The sequence below is a fragment of the Petaurus breviceps genome, unplaced genomic scaffold (assembly GCF_028583685.1).
Source record: "Petaurus breviceps papuanus isolate PSGF00001 unplaced genomic scaffold, PetGlider_PUasm1.0 138, whole genome shotgun sequence".
In the NCBI taxonomy this organism is placed as follows: Eukaryota; Metazoa; Chordata; class Mammalia; order Diprotodontia; family Petauridae; genus Petaurus; species Petaurus breviceps.
In genome coordinates this window covers 20,861,547-20,885,919 of record NW_027185694.1, presented here as the reverse complement: position 1 = coordinate 20,885,919, position 24,373 = coordinate 20,861,547, and the positions used below count along the sequence as shown (strand labels likewise).

The window sequence follows — 24,373 nt, the reverse complement described above, 5'->3', positions numbered from 1 at the left end:
GTAATTTATCCTAGCCATTAAGGATTCTCAGGCCTGGCTCCAGCCTCTCTCCCAGCTCTGCCTGCGGTCGGGCCTTTCTGTAGCCGCTGCGGCCCGCTTGCCTTGGCCGGGCTGTTCCTGCTCTCGCCAGTGGTGTCTGGGGAGCCCAGTTCAGGGATCCTGGCTCGGCTCTGCTCGGGAGAGCTGTGCTGGGCCCTGGAAGTCAGGGCTGGATGGTGTGTGGGTAGTGCAAACGTGAGAAGATGTCAGTGTTGGAAACGGAGCGGGTGCAATTATGAGCCCCTTAGCAGCACCCTCCTGAGGAGAGGCAGGCGCTGCCACCCCCGGGGGGGCAGAACAGGCTGGGTGCTGAGCCTGCAGACTGGGCAGACAGTTGGGAAGGCTGGGGCCGGCCTGAAGCCTGTGCCCGGACCCAGACTTTGGGGCCCAGCCCCCTGCTTTGTCCCCAGCCCCAGGCAGCAGGGAGGCCCCTGCCCCACCCCTCCCCCACCCCGGCTCCAGGCTCAGCAAGCCGCCGGACCTGTAGGGGGCGCCAGAGGGCAGTCCAGAGCTGAGGGGAGGAGAGCCCTGCGAGGACAAGATGGCCTGGGCCCACCTGGCCCTCCTGCTGTCCCTGCTGCTGCAGACAGACCATGCCTGTGAGTAGGGAGGGCCAGGGCAGAGCTGAGGGCCGTAGTGACCCCCCCCAGTGTAGGGGGGGGCAGAGCTGAGGGCCGCGGTGACCCCCAAGTGTAGGGGGCAGAGCCGAGGGCCACAGTGACTCCCAAGTGTGGGGTGACAGAGCCAAGGGCCATAGTGACCCCCAAGTATAGGGGGGCAGAGCTGAGGGAAGCAGTGACCCCCCAAAGTGTAAGGGGGTAGAGCTGAGGGCTGCAGTGACCTCCCCCCACAACGTTTGAGGGAAGAACCCAATTCCCAATGTAAATCTTACACACACACACACACATTTTGTCCCTGAGACAAGTGTGTGGCCAATAACAACTTTCTGTTCTCTCTATTGCCCCCTCTGCCAGATGATCGAGATAGAGATTTGTATGAAGGTAAGGATCGGGGTCCAGAAATCTAAAATTTTCGAAAACAAAGAAAGTAGATGAAGGGAGGAGAGTAGACGGATGTGTATCCTGGCATTGGAACAGGTATCAGGTAAGGGATGGGAGGAAGTGGAATGTAGGGGGAGGAAGCCTGGGGCTTCAGAAGAAAGGGAGGTCTAGTCCTTGCTATGGGTGGGCCGTGCCCACTAAAAACAGAGCCAGAATGTCTGGCTCCTCAGATGGGGTTGGCTAGGAATTAGAAGGTGGTGGGGCAGGGCAGTTGGCCTGTCTTTAGGAGACCTTGACTTCCCTCCACAGTATGTGGACGTCCCAAGCTCAGACCCCGAGATTTCGCTATAGAACCCCGGCGTGGACGGTGGCCGTGGCAAGCTAGTCTGCGGTATAAGGGCAAGCACTGGTGTGGTGCCACCCTCATCGAGGCCCAGTGGATGATAACGGCTGCGAGCTGCTTCCGATTGTGAGTGCTTCCTTAGGGGCGGGGCTGGAGGAACGCCAAGATGGACCTGTGGGGGTCAACAATGGAGGCCCTCTGCTGACTTGAAGGCCCTCCTGTATCTGCTCTCTTTTCTACCAGGTCCAATAACACTAGGGATTACCGTGTGATGATTGGTTCCATCTATGCCTACCCAACCACTCGTTTCCTGGCCTCATTTCTGAAGGACCAAGAACATTACCCCGGGTTGGCTAAAATCTACATTAGGTCTGATTATGCTCCCTACCAGTTTGGAGACATTGCCTTATTAAAGCTGAACCAAAAAATCCCATACCGAAGACATGTTTCACCTGTCTGCGTCCCACTAGGACCCTGGGAACTGAAATCAATCAGACAGTGCTGGATAACAGGATGGGGAAAATTAGGAGAATCTCCAGGTAAGTCCTGTCTAAGGGTGGTAGGACTATTTTACTTGGATGACGCCACTGAAAAGTCAGCCGCATCTCCCTCACGAGGGAGACCAAGCCCACTGCCATCAATCTGGGAGGGCCTTGGATTTCCACTGCTTGGCACCAGCCATTCCCTCTTTTGCTCCCAAAACTTCTCAGGGGAGAGGTCCCATTTATTTGTTTACTCTTTAGTTTACTCCCTGGATCCTTACAGATACTGCAAGAACAAGACATCTTAAACAGAATTTCAAAGCATCATCCCCATCCCAGGAAACTGGGATCTATCAGGGACTTTGGAGAAGGACATCAGTTCAATTCAAACTGGTGTTTTGTAAACTAGTGGGAAGAAAAGACAGCAAATCAGAGAGAGTGGTATAAAACCTCACGGAAGGAAAACTTGGGTTCAGTTGCTAACTCTAATACGACACGCTGTCTCTAAGGCTCTGTTCATTCATCTGTAAAATGGGGACAATTATTCTGGAGTACAGGGGGATAATAATACCAGCAGTAACTGTATGATGTTGTGATGCACAAGTGAGATAATAAGAGTTCATGTTCATAGAGTGTTTTAAGGTTTGCCAAGAATGTTATATAAATTATCTCATTCAATCCTTACACCAGCCTTGTGAGGTAGGTGCTATTAGGATCCCCATTTTACAGATGATGTAACTGAGGCTCAGAAAGAGATTGTGATTTGCCCAGTCACACAGCAAATTAAGAGGCAACATGGTATAGTGAGTAGGGTGTTGGGCTTGAAGTCAGAAAGACCTGGATTTGAATCTTGTCTCAGCCACTTACTAGCCATGTGATCCTGGGCAAGTTACTTAACTTCTGAGGGCCTCAGTCTCCTCATTTGTAAAAATAAGGGGATTGTCCTCAGTTACCTCTAAGTTCCCTTCCAGCTCTAACTCTAGAATCAGAAATGTCAAAGGCAGAATCTGTCAATTCAGTCAAACACTTTGACATTACCCTAGGACATTTCTCTATAGTGTATAGAAAGTCCTTGCAAACTTGAAAACGATATCCATGATTCTTATCTAGAAAAGATGTCACCTTCCCAACCCTGTGCAAGATACTCAGTACAAAGAGATATAAGAAAAAAGCCTTGCCACTAAGAAACTTCCATTTCACTGGAGAGACTAGACATATTAGGTAGGATTCCACATACCAAAAGTAATATAAGTGATGTCAACAGCACATTCCAAGGAGAGAAATCACTCTGTAAAGAGCTTTGGAAGGGATTGGACTGAAGCTGTAATTCCCAAGATAAAGAGATGGAGAGGTGGCAAAGTGGACACGGCATGAGCAAAGGTGGGCCACAGAAGCATAGCTTAGGGACAATAAGAAGACTGACTTGACTGGGGAAAGAACGTCCATATTAGAGCACAAGGATGGAAAGGTGGAATGGGAGCTGACTGAGAAGGGTCTTAAATGCCAGGATGTGGCATTTAGACTTGTATTCTGTGGTTTCACTGTTTTGTCTATGATATTCTGATTCCCAGAACCTCAGGCAAACCCACACAAAAGGCCAATGCCTCTAGAGCTACAAAGGAACACCTGTTTTTTGTGGGGGGTTTTTTCCCTGGATTTGGAGAAAGTCTATAGAGGAAGGCAACATGGAAGAAGTTGGGAATCCCAGCATAAAAAAAAAAAATGGAGTGGCGATTGAGTGGGCACCACAGGAGCAGATGTGGGGAGGCCAGGAGGCATGGCTATCTAGGCCACTCTGTACTCCTTAATTATGAGCACCAATTAAGATTGACATTAAGCTACACAAGAATTGACAATAGCCTGTTTGTTACTTCTCAATGTCCCTTATTTTAACACTGATGTCTTTTTGTCATGTTTCTTTTCTCTTTTTTTTGTCATGTTTCTTTAGCCCTAGAAGGTTCCATGGAACTTCGGGAGGCAAGAGTGAAAATCACTGACTTAGATAGGTGTGAAAATGTCCAAGATCCCTACCAGAGTTTCCCGAACTCTGACACCTACCGGAATGATGTGCTTTGTATACTCATGCCACTTTATCCAGCTGAAAGATGTGTGGTAAGAGACAGCCCAGTAAGACTCAGCCATTCCTGTTTGCCGAATGACCCCAAAGAAACCCAGGTATCCCCAGTACCCTATGCTGGATCCAGGTATTACCAACCCTAAGAATTCACACTGGACTTAAGCTTCCCTATTTCATAGACCTAGAAGTCTCACCACAACCAATTTCTTCCTCACTGGCCTTTCTTCTTTCCCCAGGGTGACCAAGGTGGCCCCCTAATATGTCGGATTCAGAATGTCTATTACCAGTTTGGGATCATGAACTGGGACCATGGCTGTATGGCAGGAATCAAGACCAAGACTTTCACCAGCATTGCCCTCTATAGTGCCTGGATTGATAAAGTAATCAATAGCACCACCACCCTGAGTCCATTCAAGTTACTTCTCCTTGCCTTGCTCCTACCCCAGGCTCTTCTAGAGCCCTTCTGAACACATTTTTAGTTTTTCCTCCTTGAGGCTTGGCTAAGTACAGCCATATCCAGGGCTCTTACCTCCTTTACTCACTGGGATGGGGAAACTGCATACCAGGTTCAGAGAAATAAGTGGTGAAAATGAGGGTGGGGGTGGGGAGATTGTCAGGACCATTTGTCTTTCTTCCAGGAGGTCCTTTTGGAGAGTGGCTTACAATGGCAATAAAATATTATTGATTTTAACGCTGATTATACTGATGATAATTTCCTGTTTGGGAGTATAGGGGCAGAACTTGGGGGAGTTCCCAAACCTAAGGAGAAAGCAAGGTATCAGTGGTGAGAATTTTGGGAGGGGAGACTAAGTCAAGACTGTGTGATGGCCAAGCAATAGTATTGGAATATAGGCTCTTTTGCAAGATGACCCAGGATTCATTTAGGGGAATAGGGGAATCCTTCAAAATAGTTTCAAATGGGCCTTGTGCTAGAGGCAAGAGAATTGATCCAACTGCAAAAATAGAACCCCCATATGAGCCTGTGGCAGTAGAATTTGAAAATATACAAGAGCAAAAACACCACCATTGTAGGTAGCTACAGGGGGTAGGAAGTAATCAGAGAGGAAAGGAGGGAGTAAGGTGGAAACCTGGTCCCTCTTCTTCCCTTTCCACCATGGCAGGACTGAAGCTCGGTAAGGACTAAACTTTTCCCTTTTCCATTGTAGTAGCAATGACACTAGCATACAGGGTAGGCTGCTAGCACAGGTTCTTTGATCTGTTTTTCTAAAGGAAAGATAGCTTCAAAGAGGTCAACAATCTTACTTTAAGTAGAGATATGTAATTAGAGAGAAGTGAGTATCCAAGAAAGAATCCAATAGACAGGCCTCCAACTGTCTAAACAGAGTAATAGATACCTAATCACCAGACCAGGAAATGCCAATATCTGAGTTCACAAAGCCAGGGGGCTCCTTAAAAAGGGCTACCCAGAGTCTTGTCTGGCCAAATCACAAAGAAACATTCTTCCCATGAGTGAGCCCCAAAGTAAAATACCAACCTCCCAGTATATATAGTTTTCAACTAATAGGCTCAGAGCCAGAAGGCATCACAACCCATGTGACTCAGTGCCTAATTGGCCCAGTGCCAAAAGGTGTGAAAGCCTTCCTGCAAGCAAGCCTTACCTCTAAATAAGCTTCTCCCTAAGTAAGCTTCCCCTTAGGCAAGTTCCTCCCCCAAGGCAATATAAATCTCCCTAAATCACTTCATGGGCTCTATGTGACTTAGCAAAGGATCTGTGATTGAAATAACTGTGTACCTTTAGACCTGGGAACACAGTTCCTGTTCCAAGGGGGGAAAAGGGGCATATGTAGTCACCTAGGCCTATTAATGGACAGGGAAGATCTTATATTCCATTAAATTGACATCCATCCATTTCATTCTCACCCTGCTCCAGACATAGCACACCAGCCATGGCCTGACCCTGCTTTTTGAGAACAAAGGTGGGGAGCTGGAAATGACAAGAAAGATGACTATGTATAGGACTATAGGACAAGGCAATATGGAAGAGATTGGATTTAAGCAGGGACTCCCAGGATAAAGAGCTGGAAAGGGGACAAAGTCAGCATGGATGAAAAGATGAGGATGATGCATGGCAGGTGACAAGGACAGTGCGAAGATAGACTTTGACTGAGGTGGGAAGTATGGAGAGCACTGAAAAGAATTCCCCCAGGCTAGACCCTGCCAATAATCTCAGCACATCAGGGGAAGGACTAACTGCAGAACAGCCCTGTCTGCTATAAAGGGACCGAGGGTCTCCAGGGAACTGGTGCAACTCAGTCTGTGCCCACTTAAACAAATGCCTCTTTCGGCAAGGTGGCTTCCACTTGACTACAATCTGACCTTCTCTGTTCTGACCATGTGATTTCTAGGCCAATTAGGTGTCTTGAATTCAGAGATCTGCTGCACTCCATTCCCTAATTACCTGCTGCATTTATGATATCACTCTTGTCTGTGGGTACCCTGGTTCCAATTAAGTTTCATTCATCAGTCATTTATTATGTGTCTATTATGTACATAACTCCTGGATTTTAATCCAGGTCCTTTGATTCTAAAGTCAGAGAAAGCTCTGTGCACTGTAGCACACAGAATAGGTGTGTGGGAAGAAAAAGAGCATAAAGGTTTCCCCTGTTCCTTTCAAAGTTGTTCTCTGGTAAAGGATATTCTATGTTGCCAGTGACAGTCCCAATCTATTTCCTGTCTCCCTAGAGGCTGGGCAACAGTGGCAGCAGAGACTAATATAGGCTTAATGAAGTAGTTGGGGACATTTGAAATGGCAGTTCCCATCCAGCTCTAGGATTGGCTGGGTTGAGTTTGGCAATAGAAAGAAACTGAGCTTTACTGACACTTGATGTATAGAATGATACTAATTCCTTCACTTGATCTGCGTGTCATGGTTGATCACATGCCGCCTACGGTTTACAAAATAAATATCCTAAAGGATGAGTGAAAATACCACAACTCAGAAGCATTTACAAAGGTGCCCTCATTCATTCCTTCACTTTAAGCATCGTCACCTATTACTTTATCACAAGATTTACATAAGGATTTTCAATTATAATGAAGCAATCACACTGCCCTTGCTAGAAATAAGATCATTCATGTAAGAGGTAGGTGGAGGGGAGGGGGCATTCCCATCTGCCCATACCTCACACTGAACCTAGATATGTCCATCTTCCTAAATGCTCCTCACTGAATCTATATTTGCCCCATACCTTAGATTCAACCCAGGAATTCCTGCTGTGTGCCTAGTTTCCCTAGACTTTCCATCCCTTCACCAAGTCTACCTTCACCTTTAGTCTACCTTCATAGGCAAGTGCTGGGGAGCCCAAAGCTCCTCTGGTTAGATCCTCCTTCAATAACTTCTCTGCTCAAACCCTGAAAGACTAGCACAAAGTTTTGCCTCTGCCCTCTTTAAAAGGCCCCCAAATCACTGACTATCATCAGGGACCCAGTTCCCTTTACCATAGACTTGACCCTCAGGCTAGAACTTCTGGGTCTTCTTGGGCTCCTAAAGATTCAGGAATCCAGACAGGAGCAAGTGCCTGCAACTCAGTGAGTGAGACATTGCTACAGTATGTACTATATTCATGAGGTAATCCATTAAAATTCTTGCTGAGTTTCTTAATTAAACTTTATCTGAGAACAGGTTAAATGGGATTGGGGGTGGGGAAAAGAACCAGAAGACTGGATACTGTCAAGGGAGGGCAGTGAGAAGATAAAGGGCCAAGTGAGGACACTGAACACCTTCAGAGAAGGGATAGGGGACCAGGAGTTACAGAAACACATGACCTGTATGATCTGTACTAGAGATTAACTAGAGGTCTTTACATTAAAATCATAGGGGTGAAGCAAGGACAGCCTTATCACTACTAACTGGGATGGTGCTAGAAATGTTAGTTGTAACAATAGCATGAAAAAGAAATTGAGGAAAGAAGCACAGGCAATGAAGAAACAAAATTATCACTTTTTTTCAAATGTGTGGAACGTTGCATATATTGTCAGATTTTTTTTTTTGATGTATTGATCTGTTTTACTGGGGTTTTTTCCTGTTTATTCTTTTTTAAAAATATATTATCTATTAGAAGGGTTAGATCTTTTGGAGTAGAAAAAGGAGAGATAAATGGGGGAAAATATAAACAAGTTCTTTAAAAGAAACTTTTGCTATTAAAATGATGAACTGTTTTTAACCAGGGGAAGAAAGGGGTCTCATAACACCTCTCTCGTCATAGAGGATAATTATATGGGAGAACAGACAGAAAGGATATATTGAAATGGAAGTGATGCCAAAAAAAACCCATCAATAAGGACTTAAATAAAGAAATAAAAGTCCTGGTTTCTGTTAAGGGCACCCCCATCCTTCTAGTCACACTGATTCAAAGCTTCAACTCTTTCCTCACTCCTAACCCCATAGGCAATCAATTACCTCATCTACCAGGGTCTGAATCTTCACTTTGCTATTTACTCTCAGTGTGACCTTGGGCAAATCATTTCAGCTCTTTGGGTCTCAGTTTCCTTATCTATAAAAAGGAAGGGTTGCACCGGATGACCTCTAAGGTCTTTTTCAGTTTGAATCTATTATCCCACTGTATAGAGAGCTGGATTCGAGTTCACCCCATGCAGTATGCCTAGGGGATAGGGGGAGAGGGAATGAACTTGCAACTTCCAGACACTCTTGTGGTTCAACACAGAAGGGATGGATACATTCAAGGGTCTGGCCTGAATAAAGGTAAGAAATCCAGATTAGGGACCAGGGTCCAAGTTTTCAGAGGCGGAGGAAAGGAAGCATAAAGGGCCAGGGCAGCTTGGTGCTCAAAATGGAGATGGACAGGCTAGTCAGGAACCTGCAACAATTACAGACAGGATTCCTGAGTCCCTTTGCACGAACTCATTTCCTTTTACTCAAGTCTGTGGACAAACTTAGACTCAAGGACGAATCCTCGGGGGCAAAGAAACTACCCTAATACAGTGTCTGACATTCATTCACTCCTCAGCTCTACATCCTACAATCCCTAGCTTTCTTCAAGGCTTGTGCTCAAATTTCAGGTCACTTGCCCCAACCCCATCTTACTGAGGATACAAACAGAGCCTTAAGGGTTAAGAGTTGCTTTTCCAGTACTTTGTGAAGCCCCTAGTTTATTCTCTAACTGGAAGGTGTCCTAGTCTCTTCCCCTTATCTTAAAATACCATAAAACCTTCCCCTTATCCTGGACCATAAAATTCCTTGTCTCCCCCATCCTGGGTCATAAAATTTCCCCTGTCTCCCTTATCTTGTGTCTCCTATCCTGTCATCCATCTTCTCCATCCTGTCCCTAATCTTCAACCCCCATAAAACCTCTAAAATGACATCATCATTCTGAAACCTCTATACAAGCATAACTCCCCCAAATATCAGTCTCACTTAGCTTTCTTGCTAGGAGATCTATAAGGCCTCTGCATCAATAAAGCTCTCAATGGCTACAGAGAAGGTCTAAGTGAATTCTTTCACACCTGAACCATCTCTGCCAACTCTAAACCTCATCATTACAATGTTTACAAGGTCAAAATGAACAGTAAAAGAAAGGGTCTTGGGCGCGCAGAGGCAGGCCAGGAGGAGGCCTGATCAACTGGGGGCAAGTCGTCCCACCAACCAAGGGCCTCTACCAGGCCTATCACCAAAGGGCTGGGACTGGAAAGAGCAAGGTAAGAACCAAATGCAGGTCCCCTGTCTGGGATAGCAAATACTCCTGGGACTACCACTCCATAGCCCAGAAATTTAAAAAAAAAAAAAGCCCCTATCAGGACCTCCAAGGACCAGGACGGCAGAGTAAACCCTGCCTGCTCCAACACCCCCCCCCCAAAAAAAAAGCATAGTAACTATTGCCCCAGGGCAAAACCCTCAACAATAAAGGCTTGGGAACCCTAGAGGAAGAGTATGGCTAGGGCCCTGCCTCAAAATGGTTAGATATCAGACTACAAAGACTCTGGAGTCCTACTATCCTCAGAGGGAGGAACCAAACTCAGAGGGAGACCCCAGCTGAAACATCAACAGGGAACTGGTCCCAAGCACAGAAAGCTCTCCTAGATGAGCTCAAAAGGAACTTTGAAAACCAAATGAAAGAGATAGAAGACAAAATGAATAATTCTTTTAAAATCAAAATTGCAGAATTAGAAAAACATTATAATGAAGAAAACAGCTCTTTAAAAAGAAAAATGTATGATATGGAAAAGGAGCTCCAAAAACTAACCAAGGAAAATGATTTGCTAAAAACTAGAATCAACCAAATTGAAACAAATAACTCTATGAGGAACCAAGAATTAGTCAAACAAAACAACAAGAATGAAAAATTAGAAAAAGATAAAATATCTCAATGGAAAAATAACTGACCTGGAAAACAGATCCAGGAGAGATAATCTGAGAATCATAGGCCTACCAGAAAATCATGATGAAAAAAATGAGCCTGGACATTATTCTCCAAGAGCTCATTAAGGAAAATTGCCCTCAGATACTAGAACCTGAGGGTAAAATAGAAATAGAGAGAATCCACTAGACACCTCCTGAAAGAGATCCCAAACTGAAAAGTCCTTGAAATGTTGTGGCCAAACTCAAGAGCTACCAGGTAAAAGAGAAAATACTTCAAGTGGCCAGAAAGAAACAATTCAAATATCGAGGAACCACAGTGAGGATCCCACAGTATTTGGCAGCCTCTACACTGAAAGATTGGAGGCAGTGGAATACAATTTTCCGGAAGGCAAAAGAGCTTGGGTTACAACCAAGGATCACCTACCCAGCGATACTGAACACATTCTTCCAGGCAAAGAGATGGTCATTCAACGATATAACAGATTTCCAGACCTTCCTGATGAAAAAGCCAGAGCTCAATGGAAAATTCAACCTCCAATTACAAGATGCAAGAGTGACATAGAAAGGTAAACAAGGAAAACACACACACACACACACACACACACCCTGTTATTTAATAAGAGCAAACTGTTTATAGACAAGTAGAGGGTATGAGTATAAAATACACAAAATGATGATTTAAAAAAATCTTATTTAGGGCTTCAAAGAGACTGCAATGGAAGAAGAGGAATGAATGAAGTAGAAAAGGGTAAATTATGCCACACAAAGAAGCATAAAACAATATAGCAGAGGAAAAGAAGGGAGGGAGATGAGTATTATATGAGCTTTTCCCTCATTGGGTCTGGTGCAAGAAGGGAATAATAACCAGTTAAGCATAGGACTCTATGGAGAAGAGACGCAAAATGTATTATATTAGAGGGAAAGAGAGGAGGGAGAGGAGTTTCGCATGAGATTTGTTCCTTTCACTCTTGGTTCGAAGAAGAAATAACATACTTCATTAAGTATAAAAATATCCTACAGGCAGTAGGAGAGGGAAAGGGCTAAAAAAGGGGGGGGGTTAGTAGGGAGAGAAGAAGGGGAAAGGGGAGGAAAAGGGAGGGGGGCTGATAAGGGAATACTGAGGGAGACGGTGGTCAAAAGGAAAACTATTAAGGAGGGGAAGGGAGAAGGGGAGAAAAAATATAAGCATTAACAGGGGAAGGAGGGAAAGAAACAGATAATAATTGGGCATGCAATTGAAAAACCTAAAAAAAGAACAAATTCAAAATCCCCAATTAAATACTAAATTAGAAATATTGAAAACCAGAGAGATTAATAAAATTGAAATTAAGAAAACTATTGAATTAACTGGTTTTATGAAAAAACCAATAAAATTGATAGACCCTTAGTCAATATGATAAAAAAAAAAAGAAAGAAGAAAACCAAATTATGAGTATCAAATATGAAAAGGGTGAATCTACCTTCAATGAAGAGGAAATCAAACAATTATTAGGAATTATTTTCCCAATTGTATGCACATAAATTTGACAATCTTAGGGAAATGGATACAAAATGGATACAAAAATACAAGTTGCCCAGATTAACTGAAGAGGAAGTAAATTACTTAAATAACCCCATCTCAGAAAAAGAAATTGAATAAGCCATCAGTCAACTCCCTAGGAAAAAATCTCCAGGGCTAGATGGATTTACTAGTGAATTCTATCAAACATTTAAAGAACAATTGATTCCAATACGCTACACACTATTTGGGAAAATTAGTGAAGAAGGAGTCCTACCAAATTCTTTTTATGACACAAATATGGTACTGATACCTAAATCAGGAAGAGATAAAACAAAGAAAGAAAATTATCAATCTCCCTCATGAATATAGATGCAAAAATTTTAAATAAAATATTAGCAAAAAGACTACAGCAACTTATCTCAAGAATAATACACTTTGATCAGGTAGGATTTATTCCAGAAATGCAAGGATGGTTTAATATTAGGAAAACCATAAGTATAATTGATCATATCAACAACAAAATTAGCAGAAACCACATGATTATCTCAATAGATGCAGAAAAGGCTTTTGATAAATTACAACATTGTAGCAGCAAGCACCCCAAGTGTCCTCAGGGTTTGCCGCCACCACAGGTTCTTGGATCTGCTTTGTTAAAGGAAAGCAACTCAAAATGGGTTAACAAGCTTACTTTAATCAGTCAGACATATATCGTTTACCTTGTTCAGGGGAAAAAGGTCAGCACCCCAAACTTCAAAATATACAGACAGAATTATCAAGACATTAACAGATCAAGTAGACAGCTTTCCAAACTGTCCAACCATTACATCCATACCCAGTCAACATCTGGGTTTCCACATCTGGGTTTTTCAAAGCCGGGGGACTCTCAACAGCGGCTTCCCAGAATTCAGATCAAATCACAGAACACTTCTCAAAGTGAGTCCCAAAACAAAGCTACACATCAGGGCTTATATAGCGTTCTCCTGGCTCAGAGAATGTAACAACCTTATTGACCCACTGGCCAATCAAAAAGTATCTACTGAAAAACAAGCCTCGATCCCCAGGCTTCTGGTGCACTTTAGCCTAGGGGCAGGGAAGATCTTTAAAATTTACATTCGCATTACAAACATCCATTCCTATTAAAAACACTAGAAAGTATAGGAATAAATGGAACCTTCCTTAAAATAATAGGTAGCATCTATTTAAAACCACCAGCAAATATTATATGTAATGGGGATAAGCTAGACGCATTTCCCATAAGATCAGGGGTGAAACAAGGGTGTCCACTATCACCTCTCTTATTCAATCTGGTACTAGAAATGTTAGCAGTAGCAATTAGAGAAGAAAAAGAAATCAAAGGAATCAAATTAGGCAAAGAAGAGACCAAGCTATCACTCTTTGCAGATGATATGATGATATACTTAGAGAATCCTAGAGAATTAAGTAAAAAACTACTTGAGACAATAAATAAATTTGGCAAAGTTGCAGGATATAAAATAAACCCACATAAATCCTCAGCATTCCTATATATTTCCAATGAAATTCAACAGCAAGAGATAGAAAGAGAAATCCCATTTAAAGTTACTGTAGTGGGGAGGCCAAATAGCACAGCAAGTAAGAGCACCGGCCCCAGTGTCGGGATGACCTGGGGATCAAATCCAGGCTCAGACACTTAGCACCCACCCAGAAACACCTGGCCATGTAACCTTGAGCAAGTTACTTAACCCCAATTGCTTAAATAAATAAAGTTACTGTAGACATTATAAAATATTTGGGAATCTACCTGCCAAAACAAACACAGGACCTATATGATCACAACTACAAAACACTTTTCACACAAATAAAGTCAGATCTAACTAATTGGAAAAATATCAGTTGCTCATGGCTGGGTCAAGCTAATATGATAAAAATGACAATTTTACCTAAATTAAATTATATATTTAGTACCAAAAAAAATACTTTATAGAGCTAGAAAAAATAGTAACAAAATTCATTTGGAAGAATAAACTGTCCAGAATATCAAGGGAATTAATGAAAAGAAATGCTAGGGAAGGTGGACTAGCTATACCAGATTTCAATCTGTATTATAAAGCAGCAGTCCTCAAAACTACTTGGTACTGGCTGAGGAATAGAGTAGTGGATCAATGGAACAGATTGTATACACGAGAATCAGTAGTCAATGACTATAGTAATCTATTGTTTGATAAACCCAAAGACCCAGTTTTGGGGATAAAAACTCACTATTTGACAAAAACTGCTGGGAAAACTGGAATACAGTATGGCAGAAACTGGGCATAGGCCATTATCTAACACCATATACCAAAATCAAGTCTAAATGGGTGCATGATCTAGGTATAAAGGTTGATACTGTAAGCAATCTCGGAAAACAAGGAATAGTTTACCTGTCAGATTTGTGGAGAGGGAAAGACTTTATGACTAAACAAGAATTAGAGAGCATTATAAAATGCAAAATGGAGAATTTTGATTACATTAAATTGAAAAGCTTCTGTACAAACAAAGCCAATGTAACCAAGATTAAGAGGGAGGTGGGAAATTGGAAAAGAATTTTTACAACCTATGTCTCTGATAAAGGACCCATTTCTAAAATATGCAAAGAATTGAGTCAAATCTATAAGAATACAAGTCATTCCCCAATTAATAAATGGTCAAAGGATATGAACAGGCAGTTTTCAGAGAAAGAAATTAAAGATATCTATAAGCACATGAAGAAATGCTTTAAATCACTATTGATTAGAGAAATGCAAATCAAAACAACTCTGAGGTACCACATCTTACCAGTCAGATTGGCTAAGATGACAAAACAGGAAAATGCAAATGCTGGAGAGGATGTGGGCAAATTGGAACACTAATGCATTGCTGGTGGAGTTATGAACTGATCCAACCTTTCTGGAGAGCAATCTGGAATTATGCCCAAAGGGCTATAAATAATTTGATACACTTTGACCCAGCAATACCACTTCTAGGGTTATATCCCAAAGAGATCATAGAAGTGGGAGATAGATACATATGTACAAAAATATTTATAACAGCTCTTTTTGTGGTAACAAAGAATTTGAAATCAAGGGGGTGCCCATCAATTGGAGAATGGATGAACAAGTTGTGATATATGCATGTTATGGAATACTATTGTACTATAAGAAAACGAGGACCAGATGGACTTTATATTTACCTGGAGAGGCTTATAGGAACTGATGCTGAGTGAGAAGAGTAGAACCAGAAGAAATTTGTACACAATTACAGACACAACGTATGTGTGATGACCAACTTTGGTGGACTGGACTCTTCTCAGCATTGCAGTGATATAAGTCAATCCCAAAAGACTCATGGTGGAGAGAGATGTCTACATCCAGAGAAAGAGCTAGAAAGAACTGAGTTTGTATCCAGATTGAAGCAAACTACCTGATCTTTTTCCTTTTCTTGTTTGGTTTTATGTCCTCTTTACCATTTTTCATTCCATCTGATACAATCCATCTTTATAACCTGACTAATGTCTAATGTGAAAGTATTTACAGATCCTATACTTGACTGTATGCTGCCATGGGGGAGGGGGGAAGGAAGGGGGACAGAATGTGAAACTTAAGGAATTGTGGAATTGAATCTTGTAAACTAAAAGTAAACAAATTAATTTTTAAAAAACGAAAGCATAAAAAAAAAAAAAGGAAGGGTCTTATCCTCCCATCCTGAGAGGAGCAGTGGGCTGAGGGAGGCAAGGGAAAGTCTTTCTGAACTCAACTGAAACAAGCCTGTTTTAGTGGGAGGAAAGAAGGCAGAAGGGAGGTTTGGAGTGTGAAGGTTGAGGCTGGCAATGACCTGACCCAGGACACACCCCCTGCTCTTGCTTTGCCATCCTATTGTTTTTAGGGAATTAACCACAGAGACCAAATTAAAAAACTTGATTATAGCTAGGAGAGGGACCCACTAGTTCCCCACCTGACCCTTTTCCCTCCTTATCTCTGGCTTCCTCTGTTTCTCTCTATATTTGTATATTGTCTATCTCCATCTCCCTCCTCTCTGTCTCTCTCTTTATCTCTCTCTCTGTGTCTCTCTGTCTTATCTCTCTCCATCTCTGTCTCTTTCGGTGCGTCTCTCTCTATGGCTCTTTCTCTCCCCCTCCCTCCTCTCTGTCTTTTTATCTCTGTATCTGTCTTTGTGTCTCTCTTCTCTGTCTCTCTGTCTCTGTCTGTGTGTCTCTCTCTGTCTCTTCCTCTGTGTGTGTGTGTGTGTGTGTGTGTGTGTGTGTGTGTGTGTGTCTCTGCCTCTGTCTCTCTCTCTCCTGCCTACACCGGCTCTTTCTGAAGACCCTGGGTCTCTGACTCGTGAAGCCCTGGCCCCGACCCCGACCGGCAGACGCCCCTGGGGGGCACGGTGAGGGGACCACAGGAGGGAGGGAGGCAGGCTTGGCCAAGGGCACTGCTGCCCCTCAGCCCTCCTCCCACAATCCCTATCCCAACACCAGGGGGGCGCCAGTCTCCTTCACGCCGCCCCTGGGCCCCGCCCCCGGGAGAAGACGAGAGGAGGCAGAGAAAAGAAGCCCTCGCAGAGCCCAGCGGTCTCCAACAGCTCCCCAGTGCGGCCAGGGACTAGGAGCCTCCTGAGGGCAGGAGCCCCAAAGCTAGAGGAGCATGGGCTGGCTCAGCCTACTCCTCCAGCTGCCCCTGCTTCTGAGGGTCCAGGGACAGAGTGAGGCAGAGCAGGGATGCCGCTGGGAGGGGCGGGCACATGGTCTGGAGCAGGGATGGAGCTGGGAGGGGGCGGGTACATTCAAGGGTCTGATCTGAATAAAGGTAAGAAATCCAGACTAGGGACCAGAGGCCAAGTTTTCAGAGGCGGAGGAAAAGATGGTCCTGGGGGAGGAAAGGAAGCATAAAGGGCCAGGGCATCTTGGTGCTCAAAATGGAGATGGAGGGGCTAGTCAGGAACCTGCAACAGTTACAGACAGGATTCCTGAGTCCCTTTGCACTATCTCTTTTCCTTTTACCCAAGTCTGTGGACAAACTCAGACTCAAGGACGAATCCTCGGGGGCAAAGAAACTACCCTAATACAGTGGCCATGGCAGGCAAGCCTGAAGTATAAGACCCACCACTGGTGCGGGGCCACCCTCATCGACTCAAGCTGGGTCATGACAGCTGCCCATTGCTTCCAAAAGTAAGTCTCTTCTAAGCAGGGTCTGGAGGGTGTGAAAGGACCCAAAGTGAAAAGGGAGATTCCAGGGAGTCCCTGGACCCCTATTTCTTAAGGGTATGGTTGAACAGGGAGGCAGTGTCAACATTAGGACCCCATCCCTAGCCATTTACCTTCCCCTCTCTAGACCTAACCCCCACCCTGGCCCAAACCTCCTGTTCCCCAATCTTTTCTCAGTCCTTAGAAAGAACATAAGGGATTTTGGACACCTGAAAACACTTACCAACTAAGTAATGGAAGACCCTAGAGAAACTCACAGAAACAAGGCTACCTTCACAAATGGGGAACTGTCTTTGGAATCTAAGTCCCTCTAATTTCCTTTCTGTACCCCTGTCCATTACAAGACTGCACCCAGTCCATTACAGGACTGACTCAAATTCCTGAAGAAGTTTACTTTCCTCTGGCTGTCCCCCAAACCCTAGGAAAGTTAAGTCATTCCCCCAACACACACATATTTGCATTTCTACTTAGAAGCACTAAAGAACAAAAAAAAAAAAAAACCCAAAAAACTCAATCCTTTTAGATAAAAAGGAATGAATCTTTAATGGTGGAATTTTTAGGCATCATGGCATACAAGTGGGGGGAAATTTGGTGTAGGAGTCTGCCAAGTACCTCAAATAACAACAGGTAATTCTTCTCAAACATAAAAGGTCATACATTCTCACCCACACTAAGAAAATCCCCAGGAGGCACAGGAATATACTGTCTCTGACAATTAGCCTTCCCCCACATCCTCACTGACTAGAAGCACTTCTAAGACAGCAGAAACATGCACCCCACAAGCCCAAAACTCAGCTGCCTCCGACACAATTCCAACATTTGCTTCCCTCCTTCTCCCCAGCCAGGCTCATGATCTCAGTGTTTGGAACGTTCAGCTGGGTTCCCGTACAATTAGGCCACACAAATTAAGCTTTAGCTACTTGTATTCCCGACGAGTGTCCAAAATCATCTTGCATCCCTTCTACTTTGGGTGGCCTCCCAAGGACATCGCGCTGGCCAAGCTAAAGACACCAATCCAGTTCAAGAGGAATATCCTGCCTATCTGTCTCCCAACTTCCATGACAGAGTTCGAAAATGTGACCATGTGCTGGGTGACAGGTTGGGGAAGAATAAAAGAAAATGAATGTAAGAATGGGGGACAATGGGCATTTGATAAAACTATTCCCTAGCCCCTAGCCACCGTGGTTTGCCTGCATCTGCCTCCCCAGGTAGATCAACCACTCTGAAGCAAAACTGGTGACCTCCACTGTAACTCCTTGTTTGCTCCCTTCCACACTCTCAATTTATTCCCCTTCTTTTTGTCCTTAATAATGATGTCACATTATGTTTGCACAGCAATTTTACAAAGTTTACAAAGTTCCCCCATAGCCTTGAGCTCATTTGAGCATGTAACAAGTAAGAGAGGCTGGTATGACCATCCCTGTTTTACAGATGAGCAAACCAAGGCTCCAGAGTCCCAAAGTTTGTCAAGGCAAGAGTTGGGACTAACACAGAGGGCTTCTGATTCCTTTCTTAGTCCAGTGTTCTTGTCACTCTATGATGTGGCCTTTCCTACCACTGGAGTCCAGCAGGAACTAGAGGACAGTTTGGCATAATCAAAACACATAATTACCAGGCCCAGAATTAAGGAAGGTATGAGAGAGTTTAAAAAAAAAAGAGAAAGGATAAAGGTATGCCCTAGTTGCTACTGCAAAACAGTTTTGAAAGCAGACGCCATACCTCCCCAGCATTCAGGATGAAGTCTAGTAAACTGGGATATATATGTAAGTCAGGAAGGGGATAGAGACCCTTTGTAACACCCTCTGACTCACAGAAGACTACATTCTTTTGTCATTCAACTAATATTTGCAAAAGTGTCCAAAAGTTTGCAAGGGACTGAGACATAAAGGCTTATAAGAAAAACTCTTCCTCAAGAATCTCACAGTCTCACTGGAAAGCCAAGACATACTCATGTGAAAATTTAAATAGAAATGGTAGGCAGCACAGGCTAAATACCAAGGGAGGGATCAAGCCAGGAAGGGTTATCAGAAGAAGTTATAGTGGACCGGAGAAGCCAAGGAAATCTCTTAGAAGAGATGAGACTTGATCTAGCCCCTGAGGACAAGTAGAATTTCAGATAGAGAAACATCATCATGAGCAGAGATTGAGGAGAGGGAATGTGCTTAACATGGGAGGGGTAAGGAAACAAGTTTGCCTGAAATGGTGACTTCATGTTGGGGAATATCAGTAGCCTGAGATAAGGATGGAAAGGTGATGTGGGGCCATATTGGGAAGAGCCTTAAATGGTACACTAAGCATTTGGACTTTATCCTATAACCTCAATGAGTAGCTTAACTTTTTTAGTCCAAAGTGTTATAAATTCTCAGACTTTCTGAAAAAACCCACATTGTAATGGGAAGATTGAAACACATTCTAGATCTACCTATAAATGAAAGTTGGTTTATCTAGTGTTTTGAACCATTTGGTCCTTTAAATTTTTTTGTTAATACTAATCAAGAGAACTATTATACAGAACCTGGGTGCCCCACCAGAGAGTCAGCTGCCTTGACATTGCCCTCCTTCATCTCTGACCCTCACTATGACCTCTCCTGTTCCCATATCTCCAGACCTAAGGAAACCCTGGTACCTACAAGCAGTGGAATTGCCTCTCATTGATCAAGAGACTTGTGACCTGTACTATCACATAGGAACAAACCTTCCTCCTTTTATATCCAGGATATATGATGATATGATATGTGCTGGCTTTGCAGAGGGCAAGAAGGATGCCTGTCAGGTAAGATGGGTCATTGGTTTCCCTTCGCTTTACATTTCTCCTAGGATCCCTAAATTGGATCCAGAAATCCCCAACTACTGACCCTCATATTCTGCCTCCCTTCACCTCTTTGCTCCACTCTAGGAAATCTCTTTTGACATAACTACTCTCTTGGAGTGACTCACTTTCTCTGTCTTCCCCTAGGGTGACTCTGGAGGTCCCTTGGCATGTAAGGTCAATGGTATTTGGTATCAAGCAGGTATTGTGAGCTGGGGAGATGGCTGTGGTCGACCCTACCGGCCTAGTGTCTTCACCAACGTCAGCGTACACATTGATTGGATCTTAAACACGATTAACTCAAGCACCTTTACCTTAATACCCTCTAAGCTTCTCTTCCTCCTCACTCTACAACTGTCCTAGGCCTCCCTAAGCCCATTTACCAAGTCGCCTTCTTAAAGTCTGACAACTATGGCCTGAGCTAAGGCCTGAGGTGGAGATGATAGGACCCTTCCAGGGCGAAGCACTTTGATCAAGATCAATCCAGATCTCTTGTTTGCTCCATGGAAAGAACATTGGAAGCCCTCTAGGTCCTGGATTGAAAGTGACTTCATGCAAGGGACAAAGTGCTGACTAGCAGGAAGAAGTAGTGGAGGGGCTAGGGAGACTGTGATGTTTTCTCTGTACTTATATGTTTGTTTTTCTACCGAATTGCTGTTGGTTGATTATTATAATAAAACAAAATTCATGATAATACCAGTCCTTACTGTGACTTCCCTTTCATCCCATCCCTGGGTCCATCCTCACCAGCCATGGCCAAGATATCAATCACCCTTGGCAGGACAGAAGACAATCACGTGTGGAATGTAAAAGTTAAAACTGGACTATTCCTGTAGATCTGCAGCTCAGAGTTCAATGTAGCAGCTGTTCTCTCCATCATGGGGACTTCTGACTCACAGTGTGTCTCTGCTCCCCATTCTTTCCTGGCATTCACTCTTGGCTTCTCCTTGCCTTCTGGAGGTAGGAGCCAGCTCAGGAACCGTAGGATTTTACAGAGCTGTTAGTCTAAACTCCCTGTGAGATTAGGTTTGTATGTCCAAGAGCCTTCTGTGGTGGTGGGAACCTGACTGGAGAAGGGAATGTGGAGCAAGAAGTAAAGAAAAATGCCAATCACTACATTAAAAAAAGAGACTCAATTGTATGATAAATAGAAGCTGCATGATTGCATTGGAAGGATCACTAACTCTGGAGCCACCAAACATAGCCTTGAGGGACTCAGGTTCAAATCCTGCCTCTGATACTACCTGTATCACTAGGCAGCTCATGTAACTGTCCTGGGCTTCAGTTTCCTTATCTGTAAAATGAGGGGATTGAACCAAAAGGCCTCTGAGATTCCTTCTAGTTCTATTTCTATGATTCATAGATGGTTAAAGTATATAAACAGATAATTTTCAAAAGAGGTAATACATATTGCTAATAATCACTTGGAAAAATTATTATCACTAATAAAGAGATACAAATTAATACAATTTTGAGGGACCACTTCAATGAAATTGGCAAAAATAATTTAAAGCAATGAAATTAAATGCTGGTGGGGTTGTGGAGAAATAGGTACACTCATTCATTACTCATGTATTTGCTAATTTATAGAATCTTTTTTGAAAAAATAATTAAAAGCAATTAAATTAAATGCTGATAGGGTTGTGGAGAAAGAGGTACACTTACTCATTATTCATGTATTCGCTTACTTATAGAATTTTTTGGAGAGAAACCTAATATCATACAATCAAAGTAACACTGATAATCATACCCTTCAACTCAATTCCATTTTGGAGATGATGCCCTGAAAGTGTCACCAAAAATTAGCACAAAATGTTATCTCTTCAAATTAATTTTGGCTAATTTAATTATATAAATGATTATTTAATATAATATAAATTAATATAATTTAAATTTAATATAATACAAAATTTAATCATATATATTAATTCTAAAATCTGGGAGCAACTTTAGTGTCCAAAATAAATTGTGGTTTATCAATGAAATGGGTTAATTTGATTCAAATAATGTGATCAAGTGAAAGGATTATAGATTTAAAGGTGGAGGAACCTTAGACACCATCTATTCTAACCTCCTCATTTTATGAATAAGGAAATTGATGCCCAAAGATATTAAGTGATTGGCCTGACGTCATGCAGACAGCTGTCGGTCCCAGGCAGTTTGCCATTTCCCATCAAGTATGTAGCAAGGGGCAAAAGTCGTAGACAAGCAAATTTTGATATAAGTGGGGGTGGGGAGCTTTACGTAAGATTTATTCAAACGAAATGAACTGTTGTCCAGGTGGGTGAGGGGTGATAGATTACCACTCATTGGTGGTCTGTAAACAAGGAAGATAAAGCAGTCTGGTGTAATATACAGAGCATTGGCCCTGGAGTCAAGTAGAGTTGGGTTCCAATCTCTACTCAGATACTTACCAGGTGATTAATCCTGGGCAAGCCATGTGACCTCTCTCAGCCTCTGTTTCCTTATCTTTAAAATTATGATAATAATAGTACCTATCTCAAAGGGTTATTATGAAGATAAAAGTAGATAATACATGTAAAGAACTTCACAGATAGTAAAGTGCTCTATAAATACTAGCTTATATCCACAATATATGCAGGGTATGTGGATGGTCATCTGAGGTGGGGAGCCACTAGCAACTGGGGAGTTTGAGAAAGGCCTCCCACAGGAAATGAGATTTAAGCTTAGTCTTAAAGGAAGCCAGGAAAACAGAGGCAGAGGAGAGAGAGGAGAACATCTCAGGTATGGGAAATATCCAGAATAAAGGCAAAGAGTTGATGGAAAGTCATACATACTCAAGGAACAAGAATAGGCCAGTGCAGCCTAATCACAGTATTCATAGAGGATCGCTGTAATGAAAACTGGAAATGTGGGAAGGGGCCAAGCTCTCAAGAGCATTAAAAGCCAAGCAGATAACTTTATCCCAAAAAGCTATTAAAAACTGTGCATCCCCTTTGACTCAGAAATACCATTACCCTCAAAGAGATCAAAGGAAAAGGATTTACAGAAATATCTATAGCAGTTTTTTTATGGTGGCAAAGAATTGGACACTGAGAAGATACACAATCAATTGGGGAATGACTAAAGAAGTTATGGTATGGGAGGGAATACTATTGTCCTGAAAGAAAAGAAGGGGACAGTTTTAGAGAAACCTGGGAAGGCTTACATGAACTGACACAAAATGAAGTGAGCAGTACCAGAACAATTTGCACTAACAAACAACAATAATGTAAAGGTGATCAACTGCAAAAGACTTAATAACTGATCAATACAATGATCCACCACAATTCCAAAGGACATGTGATGCTATCGTGGATATCTTCAGATAAAGAATTGATGTATTAAAAGGACAGAATGAAATTTCTTTCTTTCTTTTTCTTTTTTTTCTGGGAATATGATCAACGAAGAAATGTTTTGCATAATTTCATGTGTATAATGGGTATTGTATTTCCTGCCTCCCCAATGGGTGAGGGAGAGGTGAAGGGAGAGAGAAAGTTTGATACTGAAAATAAAATAAAATTATATTTTTTAAAAATTTAAATACAAATATTTATCCTAGAGGTATAGGAAGCCAATGGAGCTCATTGAGCAAGGGAGCAACATCGTCAGAATATGCTTAGAAAAACCATGTTAGCTGCTAAGTAGAGATTGGATTAGAGTGGGGAAAGACTTGAAGATAGACCAGTCAGAAGAATTTTGAAAATGTCAAAGTGAAAAACAATGAACTAGGATAGTGGCTGTGTGAGCTGAGAGAAGGGGACATCAGCCAAAGACTTTGTGGAAGCAGAAATGACAAGATTTGACAATAGATTAGATATGCAGAGTTACTGAGGGTGAGGAAGCTAGGATGAACAGAGATTCTGATCAGAAAAGACATCTAAGAAGGCAGTGGGAATTCCACCAAACCTCCAGGATCCCAGTTTCCCATAGGCTGGGGTCTTAATGCCCCAGGAAAAGAAAGCTAAATCTATGAATCAAACCCTAATCCCCCAGACCAACCAAATTCTGAAGAATGTATCTCCTCCCTTTTATAGGAAATCATCCCAATTTAGGGAGAATTCACCCATAATACGACACTGTAATGAATTCAAATCTTTATCTCTGAGCTTCCAACACATTGGATTTGAAGTCTGAGAATCTAGGTTCAAATCTTGGCTTTACTGTTTACTACCTGTATAATACAAGTATATGAAATATTATGGGATTTGGGCAAATCACTTAACCAATCTGAGCCTCAGTTCCTCATCAATAAAATAAAGGAGGTGAACTCAGTGACCTCTAAGGTCCCTTCCAGTGCAAAATCTATGATCTTTTGATTACTGGTTCATTCTACAATGCCAAGCTCACTCTTCTGATTAAAATGGCCAGTTTATGGTTTTTCCACTCCTACAACTACCTAATTCTTCACTAATTTATGTCCCTTTTGACCAAGAAAAAAAGGGCATAAAAAACAATTAAGATAGCTGCCTCCCCTGGAAAAAAAAAAGAGAATGACCATCACCTGCAGAAAAGGTGGTGACTATCACGCCCCCAAAAGTACAAAAAGACTAACTTGTTTGGTCTTGTCTTATAAAAGGCTAA

General features: G+C 42.7%; 3 protein-coding genes across 3 annotated transcripts in view; all 3 read left to right on the top strand.

The window, feature by feature from the left end:
- The window catches only part of LOC138176672 (elongin-B), a 497,250-nt gene that overhangs the window by 404,674 nt on the left and 68,203 nt on the right, over positions 1-24,373 (top strand). The window lies entirely within an intron of this gene.
- LOC138144179 (putative serine protease 45) lies at positions 581-4,602 on the top strand. Its single transcript, XM_069065485.1, has 7 exons — positions 581-638; positions 1,014-1,040; positions 1,350-1,509; positions 1,627-1,942; positions 2,127-2,289; positions 3,814-3,977; positions 4,179-4,602. Exons 1-7 carry the CDS (start codon positions 581-583, stop codon positions 4,407-4,409), a joined length of 1,119 nt encoding a protein of 372 aa, XP_068921586.1. The 3' UTR covers positions 4,410-4,602.
- On the top strand, positions 16,332-20,458 carry LOC138143639 (testisin-like). Its single transcript, XM_069064880.1, has 5 exons — positions 16,332-16,478; positions 16,782-16,944; positions 17,822-18,105; positions 19,587-19,753; positions 19,937-20,458. The coding sequence occupies exons 1-5, from the start codon at positions 16,421-16,423 to the stop codon at positions 20,150-20,152; spliced, it is 888 nt and encodes a 295-aa protein (XP_068920981.1). The 5' UTR covers positions 16,332-16,420; the 3' UTR covers positions 20,153-20,458.

Coding starts and splice junctions, on each gene's coding strand:
- LOC138143639 (XM_069064880.1), top strand. CDS start 16,421: ATGGGCTGGCTCAGCCTACTCCTCCAGCTGCCCCTGCTTCTGAGGGTC. Junction 16,945..17,821: donor GCTGCCCATTGCTTCCAAAA/GTAAGTCTCTTC, acceptor CCTTCTCCCCAG/CCAGGCTCATGATCTCAGTG. Junction 18,106..19,586: donor AAGAATAAAAGAAAATGAAT/GTAAGAATGGGG, acceptor CCATATCTCCAG/ACCTAAGGAAACCCTGGTAC.
- LOC138144179 (XM_069065485.1), top strand. CDS start 581: ATGGCCTGGGCCCACCTGGCCCTCCTGCTGTCCCTGCTGCTGCAGACA. Junction 639..1,013: donor GCTGCAGACAGACCATGCCT/GTGAGTAGGGAG, acceptor CCCCTCTGCCAG/ATGATCGAGATAGAGATTTG. Junction 1,510..1,626: donor GCTGCGAGCTGCTTCCGATT/GTGAGTGCTTCC, acceptor CTTTTCTACCAG/GTCCAATAACACTAGGGATT.